We start from the raw sequence: 16229 nt of genomic DNA, 5'->3' as shown, positions 1-16229 counted from the left end.
TGTCCACGACCCAAGCAACTGGGGAGAAAAAGAAAACGCGATGAAACACCGCGAGGAGACCCAAAGAGAAAAATAGAGAGGGCTTTGGGAGACCCGCCGCTCTCTCTCTCTCTCTCTCTCCTTCCTTCCTCCCCCCCCCCCCCCCCTCAGATTGACCGGGTAGCAAGCAAAAACCAAGAAAAGAATTCTATTTAAGGTGGGGCCATGATGTAGACTTGTGACGCACTCCACGAGACACCACGCCTCTGGCTAACATCAGAGGAGGAAGGGTGATTTTGCCTTGCAGAGCCTACTCGATGAGGCGCAGGAGAGAAAAATCTCGAGGAGGGAGCGGAAGGAGAGGAGGCTCGCTCCAAGGGAGGTAGAGAGTGTTTGCGACCAGAGGGTGGTCAGGGGCCTTTAAAAACAATAAAAATCACTTACCTCATCATCAAGAGGGATAGTAGAGTGAGCACCATCCATGTTAACGAGCACAGCTGCATGCTTGATAGGGCAGACCAGGAATGCTTTGCTGGAAAAGAAATTCAGACAATCTCGTCACCTGTCAAGACTTCATGCCAAAAGCATCACCCTGTATTGTGCTATGGAAACAAGATAAAACAAGTAACACTTCATATATATGTTCCTGCACAGCAGGGCTACACTGCAGCAGCCCAACAAGATAGCAACTATTTTTCAAAAGGCAATCTGTTGAAATTTCATAGTAAGTTTACTTGCTGTACTTCGTATTCAAAAGAATGCAGGTTATCATGTGGCGATGTTCATTAACACATTACTATTTCAAACGTTAAGCACTCACACAGGCCGGCTGTTCGAGAGAATCATTAGTAAGAAAGAAACAGAACTACATGTCCTAAGATACAATTTCCATCTTTCAAGCCATCATATTTATTCAATTATTAACAATACTACTCAGGGCCACGGGCATTGCACAGGAGTAGTAAAAAAATACACACAGAAATGGAGAAGAAAATACAGTAGTTACACAAATATTAACTAGCACCCGAGTGCGCAACGCTACCTAATGCTTTAAGGAACTGCCCATGATCGTTAATGTCAACAATTTCTGTAGGAAGATGATTCAATCGCATGAGGTTAACTGATTGGGAGACACATTCAGTGTTGCATGACAATGTAGACTTTGTGGCAATGATCAATGCAATGGAATACATAAAGTGGCTGAGGGATGAGGTGATCATGCAGTGCACTAAAACTTCTTACAGAGAGCAATACAAAACACTTTTCTATGCTTTGACAGCCATGGTAGGCAGAAATTTGATTTTGTGGTAGTTATACCCACTGTGCAGCTGTAATTAGCACGAATAAAATGAGCAAAGTTTAAGTATATTCTTTAGACTAAATGGAAGTTCTCCTGCCATGCAATGCACTATCTGTTCAGCCAAGAGACCTGTTGAACTTGCATCACAATCACAGATATTAAATACATGCAACTGTCCTCGTTCCTGAGACTATTTTGTGCAACTCTTTAAGCAAGCACCATTAACACCTCATTTTCAGACCTTTCAGAAGCGCTACTAACAATTTGCTGTAACACGGGGGTAGCACTGCAAGGGTACGGTGCCAGGCTCCACCTAGATCTAAAACATGGGTGAGCCACGACAGGCAGAACAGTGCAAAAAATGAAAACACTGTACTTACTCATTTCTTGGATGAAACTGCACTTTTATTATTGGAGATGGGAACCTGTACTTTTGATCGCATTCACCACTCAAGACATCCCAGATGCACACACTGTTGTCTGTTGATGCACTCAGGAGCTTGTGGCCACTTCGACTGAAGCTGAAAATAAAAGACATTGAATCAGACACTCTGCCTTGCTGTCAGAAAATGAGAAACCACTTCTTTGCAAGGTCGCTGCAGGCAAATTTTCAACGACTGTGGAAGGTTTTCATCAGGTAAATGAAAAATGACTTTTATTAAGCATGAAATGGTTTTAGCTCTCGTCACAAACCTAAGCAAACACCTAATAGGAATCCAGGCGAATATAACGCCAAAACTGGTTTGGTTTGGTTTATGGGGTTTAACGTCCCAAAGCGACTAAGGCTATGAGAGTTGCCGTAGTGGAGGGTTCCGGAAATTTCGACCACCTGGGGTTCTTTAACGTGCACTGACATCGCACAGTACACGGGCCTCGAATTTCTCGTCCAAAGAAATTCAACCGCCGCGGCCGGGACTGAACCCGCGTCTTTCGGGTCAGCAGCCGAGCACCATAACCACTGAGCCACCCCGGCGGCCAAAACTGAAGCAGACTTTGTAAAACTTTCCATCAAATGGTATGAAGCTTGGAGGATGCTCAAGGTACCAGCACACCATGAGCAGAAGCGCAATGCACAGGTCTTCGAAGGTACTCAAGTGAAAGTAAAGATCAGGTTACTGGCGGCAACATGTATGAATGCATTTGCTGCGGTGAATTCCTCTCCGCATCGCTCACAAACAGCAGTGCCAGCTGGCACGGAAGCGATTCGCATATCAGAGTATCTCACTTTCATGCTACCACTGTCATCGTTTTGTAGAATGGGTTGGCTGCAACGTGCATCTAATACTTCAACCTTTTCATTTAACTTTTGTCAATTCGTTGTATTTGCGAGTGCTCCAGCTTGGGGCTAAACAATGAACAAGTGCAGTCCCACTTGTCAAACCAGCGGAAGAATGGACGCCACTTTGGAAATCAGCTTTTTCAGGAGGGAGCCACCCTAGAATGTACTGCACCTATCCTGCAATGCATTTCACTTTTACACCTACTCTTGATGATGAGATAGGCTAAAAATTTTTTCTATAAAAATTCAGTTTCTTACGCAGTACCTGCCTTCATTCATTTACATCTGCTGCCACCAGCAGTGCAATGCAAAAACTTACAATTGCTTCAAACCCACGCTGGAAGTTTTAACTGTTCGAATGACACCGATACACGCAATGTGGCACTGGTAAATGACAGCAACAGCAACTAGCCGACAGTGAAGGAGCTGATTCCTTACACTGCCAAACACAATGCAACTATCCCACAGCGAGATGAGTGCATACGCCATGCTACCAAGAAAAAGGTTGACTGGCCAATCTAATGCATCTGCACTTCTACAAGGTAAAATATGCAAGGACTACAGTACTTGTTGCAATTCGTGCCCACTGCCAAAGGGAAGAATTCCCACTCACCATAATGAGCAGACTGGATGGACATGGGCACTGATGATTTTGGCAATGCCACGGGTCAGGAAGTCCCAAATGACGAGACGACCATCATTGCACCCGACAGCCAAGAGAGTACCTCGCTTGTTGAAGGCACATGTGACTGCCAAGCTGATGCAGTCCAGTGCTCCATCGAATTCCTACACAGGAGGAAATACGGTTAAAAACATGCTGCTCTACAGAAATAAATTTCTAATGACATTTTATGACAACATATATTTGCCAAAGAATAACCTAATCACAAGACAACTGTCATACCTTTTTAATAAAAATTAGGCACATATTTGAATCTGTGCTTTTGTTTACTATTTGACAAAAATAAGCAATGATTACCCTCAGATGCAATCTCAAACAAGAATAGAGCAACACACAAATACATGCATTGCACAAATGACTGCTACTACGATGAACCACAGACTGTTCATGAAAAATTGCACTATTAGAAAAGGCTGCCAGTACAAAACTGACAAATAAAAAGTGCAACAACACTCGTGGAGCACCAGCAAGCGTTACAACAGTGAACTGATTGCCTTTTGCTGCTCAAAAGAGTAACACAAACTTCTGCAGTCATGGTATCTGAGCGGTCAACTTTTGTACATATCGTAGATATTGTTCATAAAGTATTTATGGTTTATATAACTTGAAGCATATCTTAATGCGATTTCAAATGCTGCGTCCATAATTTAACCCATAAGCACAGTGCTTATGAGTCCACTGCTAGGTGGTCCACTATTAGATGGTGTGAGCTGACTGAGCTTCCCCAAGGTTAAGCTAGGAGTGGTCATTTAAAAGACTAGATTCTGCGTGGCCACTTCTTCAAGACAGGGGCACATTTGTGAAGCAGCACGTGTTTGTGAACTAAGCTGTTTGCCTCAGCACCACGTAACATCAGAGTGTATTATAGGCTATTAACAAATGAAACCGAGAATTCCCAAATATAATCACCTGTTTCAGTCTGAAAAAATTGGGTCCATATGCAATAAATCTATCAGCTACAGATTATTGAGAAAAGAAGCTTAGGAATTTTTTCTCAGCATGGTCAAAGTATATTTGTTCCTTGTTAAGTAACAGTGTATGATGTAGCCTTTTCACACTGCCACAAGTGTCAATGAACTGCACTCTTATTCAATACTAAGGGGTCCTTTCAGCAATAAGCAGTCATCCACAACCAGTTATCAGGCCTCTGAAAAGTACATATTTCGAGTGGTACGAAGGTGACCGTCTGACCATTTCTGCCTATCTTCACAAGTGCTTTGAACTGTTCACAGACATTGTACAAGGCTAAACTTCATTACATTGTGAATAATTTACTTGTATTAAGAAACTACAGGTTAGTTTTTCTAGCCTGCAAATGAAAGGTTACTCTGTAGCCTTGCCCACAGAAGATGTCCTGTGAAAAAGCGTTGGCCAGTATAATATAACATGAACACATCCGCAGCTGGTTTAACAAGTCACTAACAGGGAATACAGTTACACAGAAAGTTGATCAGGCAGCAGTATCCGCTTCACATCTCCTCTAAAAGCAATCACACTTCACCATAAAACTTCAATTATTTTTATGAACACCAGTACCACACGAGTAGCTTTATAATGGTGGCCGTGGTCGTTACCGAGAGTACCCTGTCAGCTCGAACCTTGAGAAACGTAGCACCTGTTATTCAGCATGTTCTTCGCCACCGACTGATTCTTACAGTGAGTTGACCCGTGTCATGCAAAACTGGCCGGCCTCCCATACATGCATTCAGACCAACACAACAGCGCTCAACGATAGGTGACATGGTCGTGTGACAGCAGCAGTGTTTAACGCAACGCTTTTAAAAACGTTGGTTTGACGTGCTGATAAAGTGAGCAGACCAACAAACCTCTGGGTAGTTTTGGCCGAAGGATTCTGAAAAGCGAGGAAATAAAAGCACTGTAAGTCTTTCCACTCATACGCACTTGTAGTAGTTCATTTTCCACTTAAGCAAATGCCCATTAGCACCGCCACAGTTAGCAGTCACAGTAAAGTCTAACTAATGCTTACTGCGGGCTTCTGCCTGCAAGGTAACTTAGGGAAGGAAACCTTGCATGGTTTAAAGGAGGATTTAACTCGTATGCAAGCAGCAAACCGACAGAGCAAGCAGCCATCCGAGGAACTCCTCTTCCGTACTTACCCAACAACTCGAGGTTCATTTCGCCTTGGCAGCAGCAGTATAACGTGCATTTACATCACAAACTATCAGATTACGTTTGGGAGCAAAACTGGAATGTTTTCAATACAGAACTCCAGTCATCTCTTCTGTAACTCACTGTTTATCGACAGACATGCGCCGACGCCACTTAGCCGACTTGACATGCCTCGGCTCGGTAACGTTATTTGCGCAGTCAGTTTCGTTTTCGCGAGTACTGATACTGCGCTACTGCTAAGGCCGCATTCTGTGGCAGGCTATCTGGCAGCTATCTGGAGCGAACGCATCAATTCTGTGTTGAAGGAAAGTACGATATCAGCTCCGAGTACTGTATTTACCCATATAACTGCAGTTCTTTGGCCTGTCGCAGTTATTTCTTCCCATGGCTAGGGTGACATGGCTTCTGCCAGACATCGTGGCTGTCGCGCTGACGACGTTCCTTTTGTTCCTGGTCGACTGTGGACACGTGGCATTTTCCCATTTGTCTTGCATAACTTTTTCCTTTTTTGGTTCTGTCTCGCGCCAGTGGTCGGTGGCGATGCCCCACCCAAATAGTTGCAAACGATCATCACCACCATCACCATGACCATCACCGTCTGATTACAAAATGACCGGCAAGTACGAACGAACGATAGTGTTGTAATTTTTTCGGGACTGCCATCCGTAGGCTAGCGTCCGTCTTGATCGGGGAACACAACGACAACGCAGCTGCAGAGTCTCATGCTACTGGCTTTAACTGCAGTGAACCGAGGGCGAACTCAATGGCTGATGTTTCAGCACATCTTTCGTAACCGCCAGGACAATCGCACATTGAAAAGTTAAGCAATGGCCGCCACGCTAACTTCAGTGCGGATTTATCGAAATCCATCAAACGTCCTGAGGACTTCAAATGGACAAAACATCCTCATCTCCAACAGGACATTCTGGGTACTTTTTGAGTTCATCATCACGGCTAAATGTATATACGTCCGATCGGGAGGATGTCCTCAGTTTGTACTTTGCTGGACGACTAGAGAATGAAAATTCCTCAAATGTCCTATAAATGTACTATCGCAGGACAATATTGTGGCATTGAACTGACATAAAACCAGCTTTATTGAACGAATTCAGCTTTCCTGACTTAAAAACTGCAGGTTTAATAAAATATATTTCTGTACAAGAGTGATATTATGAAGGAAACCATTTTGACTAAAAAAATTATTGCTGTGAGGAGATATCGTGATATTTTTGCTTTTCAACCTGGTCTTATGTACTGCATGTTCCTGAGGTTGGACTTCAACCCTAAAATATTATACGAAAAACAGCTAGCCTGTAGGCCAACAAATCTGAATTTGTTGAACATGGCTAAACTTTTGCAAAATTTGGCAGAATCGAAGATAAACCAAAAAGAGATTTCACATCCACGTGTACGCTGCACATGACAATTAAGAAGATAATAATGCACAATCTCTGGACTAAATTTATCGTCATCTAGCTGATGTCCTGAACTAAGACCAAGAACGTCCTTCAGAGGAAATTTGAGGACGTCCTGAGACCGGACAACAGAACTAGGTGAGGACTTGTTGAGGATCAGTAGACATGTTCAGGACAACATAATGTCCTCAAAAATTAATCCCCAGGATGTCCCGAGGACGTTGTGGTGTCTAGGAAGATAGATTAGTGAAACTCGCAGCATTATCACGGCTCTCATATGAGATGCGAATGCATTACGTGACCCCACGCGCTCATTTGTGACGCCTGCGTATTCACTACAAACCGGTCCCATGTCCGGAGTCGACGTTCGTTTCGAGCTCGACCGGCTTGGTTTCAAGACTCGGTACCACAGCCAACGTGCATCCAGCTGACCGTCACATCGTCTTTGTTCATACTAATTAAGAGAGCGTTCGTTATAAGTAAGCTGGACTTATAAGTAATCAAAAGAGCAAATTGTCTTAAAAGACACTCAATGCCTTACAAATCGGCCCTTTGTAGATATAAGATTGTTTGTCCGCGGGAGAAAAATGACAAATTCATTGCCGAGAAAAATGAATTTAGACATTGAAAATTTTTCCTAAACCGATTTGAACTTTTCAAGAATAAAAAAGTAGCCTTGTAATCCATGCTACGCCTAGACTACCCCATTGCAGGAATGCATGCGTGCTGACCCATGTTCCTAGGCTGTAGCAACACAGTTTGCACGTGAAATTTACAGAGGTGAGTCAAAATGGTCCATCCATCTCCAGCGCCGGAAACATGCAATGCGCACGTTTGTAAAGAGCGTACTGCGTGCAGAAAGCCTAGTCAAGTGCAGAGCACGTGCCGAGTGTGTCACGGAATGCGCAAATTTGAGGTGGGGGGGACGGTGGCCATGGAGCGGTGCTGTGAGGCAAGGGACGAAGTAGGCAGTCAGTGAAAGAAACGAGGATGCTAAATTTAGCCCAAGCTTACTTTTAGCATAGCGTGTATGATTACAGTACCGCACGCCGCCAGTGTGCACGTGCTGATTGGCCAAGATGCGTCAAGCGTACTGCACCCAGCTCGCTAGCACGTGGCGCCATCTGGCTCCCTCATGCCAGACTTTGAAGTATATGGCTGTCGCTGCCTAGACTTTTCAATGCAACAGGCCTCTTGTGGTGCCGTGCATATCTGCCTTCGAAACGTTGTTATTGTAGGTCATGATTTAAAACCCTGCTTGGCACAACTCAAATTGATGCTTTTATTACCTTACACCTAAAGAAACAGGAAACGAGCATTTTTGAACCTCATTCAAGCAGCATATTGTGCACTTAGGCAGGTCACTTTGTCTGGACAGACGGACGGAAACTACAAATTTTGCAGACAAAGTGAGGTGAAAAAGCCGGTAAATGCATTCCTGCAACAGAAGGACTTGGTGATCACAGTCTGGAATTGAGCGGCAGTGTAACTGGACTCCAAGAACTGCACTTAAAACCAGCCAAGACGTCATCACCATTTGGTTGCAATAACGGCCGAGGACGGCGAAACCTGTACTTCACTCTTTTGTCGTTTCTAGCTGTTTTCAGTGAGAATATAGTTTCTTTTATTGTTAGCACTGTAATTTGTTGATACAGGCCCGTTTCAATGTCTTCTCAATGTCCCTTTAAGACAGCCTCACCAATGCAGGCATGGATGCAATAACTGCTAAGTGAAAAGAGTTGGCACAGAATTTTATTTTGATTTTTATGAGAGCATGTTGAGGTTTCCAGCACTATAGCAAATTTGACAATGCTTGGTCGAGCTGGGTTTGCATTAAAAGAGAAGAAGCAATCTAAAACAAAGATCAGTTCCTTTTCTCAAAAGAACAACTCTGAATCACTTTTGGTGCTGTTGCCAAAACACCACCACAAACACGTACACACCACCAGACTGCAATCAATGCTTTTTCAAACTTCGGAAGCACATATCGTATACTCTCCTTCATTGCAGACACTCTGCACCCTACAGCCATGAGCATCTCAGTGCACATAACCCTCACACAAGCCCTGTGATAAGCTAGCACACATGCAATGGCCCATTTTTCCATGTACAGCACAGGTTAAATCTGTGGCATAGTATCTGCATGCAGATAAGCACATACCCCATCACAGCCCGATAAGGCTGGGATGCCTTGTCAGGATACAATCTGTGTGACACTGCTCTTAGAACAACTAAGGTATAGACACCAAAGTTTTTATTGTCTTCCTACCTAGGCAGCTGCGTATGCAATAGGTTGACATAAATCTTAAAGGAGTAGAGACACCACGTTTATGGATGCATTTTCTTTGGAGAGATAGTAATGACAGAGAATCAAGTTAAGGCAGCTGAATAATTTATAACATTTTTTTTTTCTCATGTCGTTTGATTTCGCTGTAGCAGCAGCACCGGTCTCACGCAGCACAGGCGGCACCGGATGCTGATAATGAAGATCCCAAAGAGCATTCTGGTTGGGCTCCTGCCTCGCGCTCAAGCCTCTCATGTGTCTGTTCTGGCTGCCTAAAGGCAGCATAACGTTCCCTGGCACAACCACCAATAAATCAGCCGTTGCTTTCTTCATACCGACCTCACACTGGTTGATGCAACAGTTTCAAAAGCCAAACAGCAGCTGTGACGGACAAGACTCATTCAGGTCATGTGAGGCATGCAAAGAACTGCGATATAATCACTACCTGTTAATTTTTTGCCATTCCAACTCTTGAGCAGGCTTGCGAATTAGTTGATGTGAATTAAAACGAAGAAAGCAGCAAACATACTGGAGTTTTGTATGCCTCATGTGACCTGAATGCGTCTTGTACGTCACAAACGCCATTTTGCTGTCGAAACCAAGGGAGCATCACAGAAAAAAATTAAATTATAAATTATTTACCAATTGTTGGCACAATCCACGTGGCTTTCTATGTTTTCTAATGTGCAGTGCATCATTCTAAACAGAGGAAACACAACTAAAATTTGAGGTCTCCACTCCTTTAACACTAAACCTGTCAATGCACAACAAATAATTTATAATGCTCTTTTTATACAACGCGCGTTCGGTTTCTATAGCTGTTGAACCCAGCGATGCCACAAGACAAGAGCAGAAATGCCAGTTTTCTGAGACCTTGTAATTTACACCAGACTTGTGATGTTGCAGTGGGTGCCTGCCTCAGGGAAATAAAAAATTGAAAGCTGTTCAATAAAATAAGCTTGAAAATTAGTGTTTGCAGGATTTCACACTACTGACAGCAGTGACATAATCAGCATTATAATTTTGATGTCAGTACCCCTCTAAGAAACAATATGAAGGAAGTGATCAACATCATAAACCCCTGACAACAAACTTTCACATCTGAGACAGACCTCATGGCGAAGCAAAGAAAGCTTGCTAAGCAACAAAGACAAAGCTAACAGATCATAAGTATGTTCTCATGATGTGCTATCTATGCTGTATAAAGCCATGATTAAATTTCACTGCCGGTAAGAACCAAAGCACTGTAGAAGACAGAGCCAAAGCTGGTGTCATCACATGTTTTGGTGTCGAAATCATACGGTCTTTCTCTTTTTTTTTTTTGGCAGGCACCTTGATTACAAGAGAGCCGGCTTTACATTACACATTACACAAATGTCATACTTTTCAGGGTGTTGTAGGCTGCACATACAGACACATGCAGACACATGTACAATGTGTTACGAGACAGAGTTTAATTTCACACTGAATAGAAGATGAAGGACAAAATCTCAAATGCCACTCTAGAAGCGTATCAGAGTGACATGATGTGCATGATGTCAACGGATGATCTTATGGGCATGAAAATTGTACTTATACCTCAATCATCATTCCTTTTTTTTTATTTTGGAGAGTGCAGTTGCTGGCAAAGCTAACTGCCACGCGTTTCCTGTACAACATTTCATGTGGTTATATATTCTAGAGGGATACAGGCTCCATGAATGAGCCCATTGCAGTAACAGATACAACAGAGCCTTTGATGCTTGACATAAAGGCTTTACCTATGCAATCTCTTCTCTAAAACTCGCCTATTATTACCAACACGTACACAAAAGCAAGTATGCCTACATGTTTTCCCCTTTCCAAACCAGACACACATGTGAAGGGATAGAGACTGAATAAAAAATTTAGCGTCGATCATTTCCTTTCCCAGTTATGCTAGTTCATATAGTGGCTATCCAGATCAACCATATCTAGCCAAAGCCACAAGTTAGCAAACTAGAATTGGACAGATTTTGATGGTGAATGGGTACTTGCACAAGGCAATAAGAGAACAATTTTCATCAACTGCAGATTAACCAAAGAAAAAACATGGAGCAGATAAAAATCATTTCACATGTATAATTGTTAATGCTCCCCTTGCAACACAACTAATACAAATTTTTGTTGTGTACTGACATGTGCACGAAACAGTTTGAACTCGGGTGGTTATGTCATGTGACAAGTGTGCACATCCAATACAAAGGAACGTAAGTATTATAAAATCACCAGTGTGACTGCAGAATCAGAGAAGAAACAACAACAAAAAAATCACGGGAACAGAGACAAGCTAAACCACAAAGAAGACAGCATCACTGCACAATGGGCACATGGCAATGCAATCATATCGCGCGCACACTTGGAATAAGTTATATGCATGGCTCAAATCACAGTATCCATAAAGACATGTATGCACACAGTGCCTGAAGTACGATGCAGGGTGCCCATGGTACGAGTCAGGCATTTGTTACGGCTACACACTGTGTGTTGATCGTACCTCGAGCAGAGCGCCTAGGAGCAATACACTGCTAATGCTTGAATTAAAACCATTCAATATGAATGTGATATGATAACGGTTATGTATAAATGCTGTACATGCGCATAAAACCAAGACAAGCCTCGTGGCCTTCACTATGTAAAATGATCACAAAAAGAATATGCAAAGAAAAAGCTCTGCTTCTGTACTTTGCATTGTCTAAAATTGACTAGCATGCAAACTTCACGCTCAGAGCATCGAACCTTGAAAACCATCGGGTTCGCTCTGCAGCGCATAACGCAGCAGTCTTGTTAAAAGAAAGTTAATACTACGTTTAGAAGAACAAGGCGCGCAGGTAGAGTACTGAACTTGCATAACTGCGCCTTGCCCTTCTGGAGAAAAAGAGAGAGAGAGAGAGAAAAAAAACAGAGCTATTAGCAGCTGCTGTATACACCATTTTCAGCTTCCAAGCTCTCCGTGGCTGAGAAATTGCAGAGCCCATTCAGGCAGCTGAAATGAACACACGTTTGCACTAATATATACCCGCAGTGACTGGACGTTTGGTTTAAGGTTCTGAAAAAATAGAAGTATATCTCAGGATCTCAGGAAAAGGAAGAAAAAAGAAAACTCCTTCCACATACACCTGTATTTCCCGCTGCGCATCCCAGCACACCTTTGGCTTGCTCTCCGGTCAACAACACAACCACGCCGTCAATAACCGCTCTGTTATCTATCAACGTGCACAAAATCAAACACTTCAGTCTTTGCGCCTTTAAGTCAAACGAGCAATGAAGATGCCAGTGTGCCCCTGTTTTTGAGGTTTGATGGTAGAGTAGCGACTTGCTCAGAAGTTCACTTGTTCTTGCCAGCAAACTCGTGCAGAATGTCCCGGGCCATTTGCAAGTCGTTTCGTGCAATGCCCAGTGCACGGATGACGGCGTCCTGTGCGTAACCTTCTGAGGTGAGCTCCGATATGTAGTCCATGTGCAAGTTCTCGTAGCTCACACGGTCGTTTTCCTTATTCTCTAGTGCGCTTGTACCAAGTGGCCTCAAAGCTCGTAGCCTACAGGGAAAAAAAAAAACAAAACACACTAAGTATGCTAGCAGCTTAGATGCCTGAACCAAAATGAAATGATAAAAAACACTTGACAATGATTATCAACTGCTTTTATTTGAGGAACCAAGCACGTATGATGAAAAATCCAAACTTCTGCTTCTTCCCATAACCCCCACCAACACTCAGTCAATTCCGCCATCTCCGTGCATATCAGCCACCAGCCTATCCTTTAGCAGAAATAAAACCGCACCACAGTCAGCAATGCCATCAGCACTTGCTGCTCAGTCACATATCTCATCCATAGGATTGTTAAACGGCAAGCTGGAGAACATGAGAAACGTGCTAGCAAACTCTGCGCACACTAGCTGTACATAAAATTCTGTATTAGATCCCGTGCTTACCTCTCATCACACAGCAGCACACCAGACTCTCCTCGGCACTCAGTAACCTATACAAGGCAACACTCCCAACTCCCTGTACACACTTCTAATCAATGCCTCTACGATGCAGGACTTTCCCTTCCCCTCACCTCCTTCATGCACTTCACCGGAATTTCCAGGTCGCTTGACACCTTAAAGGGTGCTGGATACTAGAAGTAGTTGGCATCTAGCCCATCGAATTTGCTCTCCACATCCCGGCTTCCCTGCTTCCCTCTCACATCAGAATGCCCGGATCCCCCAGCGCATGAGCCCCGGCATCAATGAAGGACGGCGACAGGCACATGTGCTGTGCTTTGTTACACACACCGATGCACAACCCCCCCATTCGTTACACACACCGATGCTATACGCACCCCCTCAACTGGCACTGTCGAGGGGCGCTTTGGGACGTTAAAGCCCACAAACCAAAACCAAACCATCAATTGGCACTGTCTTGTATGTCACCAATTGTCCCAGCTCCCTAATCCCCTACATGTGCACCTGTGGCCCCCACACGAATCTCCTTGACGTCAGCACCACTGAGACCTCCCTCACTGCACATGCTATGCAAGCCTTTAAACTACCACCTCACATGAAGAATTACACTCTCTACACAGATTCCCAAGGCAATCTACATTCCATACAGAACCTCACCATCCTTCACAACCTAACAAGAGACGTCGTAGACAATCTTTTCATGCTACGACCTGCTTCTGTCGTTCTTAGGTGGCTCCCTGGTCATGCAGGGATTGCTGGAAATGAGCTCGCTCATCAGCTTACCCATGAACTTCACAACCCTCAGTCAGACCCCTGTTGAGCGTCAATCCATGGTTCTGTAAATGCACCATCACTGAAAGCTACTTACAGCAAAGATACGACATGATTCAGACATCCCCACTTGATCCCCATCTCACTGTACCACCGTCACACGCACTCCGAAGAATTCAAACCAACAACACCCCTGATAAACTGCACCTCTATGGAGCTCCAACTGCCCTTCCCTGTATGCAAGTGTAGAGCACTGGCTCTACCACTGGCTCATCGCCATCAGATCCCGCCACTTTCCCAAACCCCCTCTTCCATCCCGGTGTGCCTGGCTGTCATTGCACCAACAGGACGACAAACTCGCTTTTGTGCAAAAAGCTGTGGACTTTCTGGGTGCTTAGTGTGCATCTGAAATAAATTGGTTCCTCTCTCTCTCTTGGTGTCTCAAATAAAATCAGTTGGAAGCCAGTGCCTGCATGCTTTAACTTCCGAGTTTCGTTTCTTGCACTGCATTCCTTGAAACTAGATATAAGCTTGTTTTGTGACCACCAAAACTTGCAAGCACATCAAAGCAAAATGTTTAAATGCCATGGCAGTATTGCTACAATGGCATTTAAAGCAGCATACCTCTTCTCAATTTTTTGGCTAGTCCCTACAGATCCATTTGCTGATCCGGGTAGGGGTGAACACAGTGGAGAGTCCAAGGGCGACGGCTCTGTTTGTCGGGGAATGGGAATCGCAGCTGTGAAAAAAGGGGAAAAAAGAGAAAGCAGTGTGCAGTGTGAGAGGACGCATGATATACATGCTCTGAACACAGCAACGAGGCTTCGAAAAGTTCAGAAAAAGAAAATTTGCAATGCGTACACTATCTCCTTCAGGCACCGTGTCCATATTAGTGAACGCGACATGAACACCATTTAAAGCTTCATATTCAGGGCGCACAGATATGAACACAACCAAGACACGCTGGATTATTCAAAATCTTGCGCAGAACTGCCTCAAGCAACGTATTCAAAATAACGGCAGAAAATCGTTTTTAAAAGGGACATCTTCATGTTTCTCAGTACTTCCGGTACAGTTGTGTGTAGCATGTATAAGTGTGTTTTCATTAGCTTGTTTTGCTAGCACAAGCATTTTAAAAGACCTAAAATAAGCTGATTTGTTTACATGCCGACTTTTATGACAGGAATAAGACAAAAGAAGTACAAATAAGACCCTCAAAGCTGTAATAATTCACGATGTGGACAAATAAGGACCTAACCGAAATTCCATAATTAATCACCTAGGAGGGTAGGAATTTTTTCTGTGCAATTCTAGCATGCATTTCATACAAAAATCTGAAGAGTTAAAAAAACCCCCCACAATTAGATAACAAGTGGCATTAGAAGCAGATACATTCCTAGAAGAGAAAAATGTATGCTGAAAACAACAGAACACTGTCCATACAGAATGTAGCATCGAAAAAGTGCATTAGTGTTCCACATTACTGCCCTTGTCAGCGGTCTGAGCACTGTTAGATGCGGGAGTATAAACTGATAAAAAAAAAAAAAAGTAGAAAAAGCAAATAATTTCTGATTCAAAATATTAGGGGAATGAGTTAGGAAAAAAAAAAATTTTGGCATTTCAAGAACCTAATTTACAATCCGCAAAGGACAAAGACAAAAAATGCGCAAACTCATTGAAAACAGGCACTGGCAGCCTAAATAATAATCATCATGGCAAGCAGCTGAATTCTACACTTACAAAAACATTGTTTTTGAGACAGTGTACACAAATGGTAAAATTTTAACGCCTTTCAATAACAAAATAAACTTGCAGCTGCATAAGCATATGCATTAGAGCATTATGGCAGCTAGACAATGCAGGAAGCTGACCCATCTGCCGGCTGCTTACTTTTGCACATGATAATGAGAAGTGCTACAGTCGAGCCCACTTATAACAGCCGCAGATATAACGAACGCTCGCTTAGTACGAACGAGGGCGGTGCTACCGTCAAAATATATATTGGGGCAATGGCACAGTGTCTCACATAGAACGAACTTTTGTGGCCTCAACACTCGGTTAGAGCGAACGCGAAGCTGTCGGGCCCCCGTAAAATAAAGTAAAAAAGAAAAAGCGCGCGTTGAAAGATGAAAACGAAAAAGCGCGCGCGCGCGGTGACGAAAGAGAAAGTGGCGCCGCCCGCGTCGCTGTGATGCATCCACGTGATCTGTTGCTCCGTTGCCACCCCTTGCTGAGGGCATTGAGCCGTCGATTCTTTCTGTGCGATGACACTGCGTTGACATCGTTGCCGCATCCATGCCTTTCCCTTATCGGGGAGTTGAAGGCTGCCTCAACGCGCGAGCCCAAGGGCTTGACTTGCGCCTGGTGCGATGGAGGACTGTACGCCGACCTCTTCAGGTGCTAAAAGGAAAGCTGTCGACAT

At 43.8% G+C, this 16229-nt stretch overlaps 2 protein-coding genes across 3 annotated transcripts in view; both read right to left on the bottom strand.

The window, feature by feature from the left end:
- Window positions 1-5541, bottom strand: part of Rbbp5 (retinoblastoma binding protein 5) — a 28251-nt gene extending 22710 nt beyond the window's left edge. For both annotated transcript variants that reach the window (XR_016283648.1, XM_089549610.1), the window contains exons 1-5: window positions 5358-5541; window positions 5067-5092; window positions 3172-3344; window positions 1660-1800; window positions 424-511 (exon numbers count right to left, since the gene is read on the bottom strand). Coding sequence is in view for 1 of the 2 variants with exons in the window: in XM_089549610.1 (XP_089405736.1) it covers window positions 424-511; window positions 1660-1800; window positions 3172-3344; window positions 5067-5092; window positions 5358-5376 (447 nt within the window). In the remaining variant the exon portion in view is untranslated. The remainder of the gene's footprint in view (window positions 1-423; window positions 512-1659; window positions 1801-3171; window positions 3345-5066; window positions 5093-5357) is intronic.
- Window positions 5542-8519: 2978 nt separating this feature from the next.
- Cbl (E3 ubiquitin-protein ligase CBL) overlaps window positions 8520-16229 on the bottom strand; it is a 48079-nt gene continuing 40369 nt past the window's right edge. Inside the window, exons 11-12 of the mRNA XM_089549607.1 lie at window positions 14432-14546; window positions 8520-12626 (exon numbers count right to left, since the gene is read on the bottom strand). Coding sequence (XP_089405733.1) covers window positions 12416-12626; window positions 14432-14546 — 326 coding nt within the window. The 3' untranslated portion in view covers window positions 8520-12415. The remainder of the gene's footprint in view (window positions 12627-14431; window positions 14547-16229) is intronic.

The sequence above is a fragment of the Amblyomma mixtum genome, chromosome 6 (genome assembly GCF_055824585.1).
Source record: "Amblyomma mixtum isolate Tamu chromosome 6, ASM5582458v1, whole genome shotgun sequence".
NCBI classification, from domain to species: Eukaryota; Metazoa; Arthropoda; class Arachnida; order Ixodida; family Ixodidae; genus Amblyomma; species Amblyomma mixtum.
Note: the sequence above shows the minus strand (reverse complement) of the source record. Positions and strands in the feature narration are given on the sequence as shown.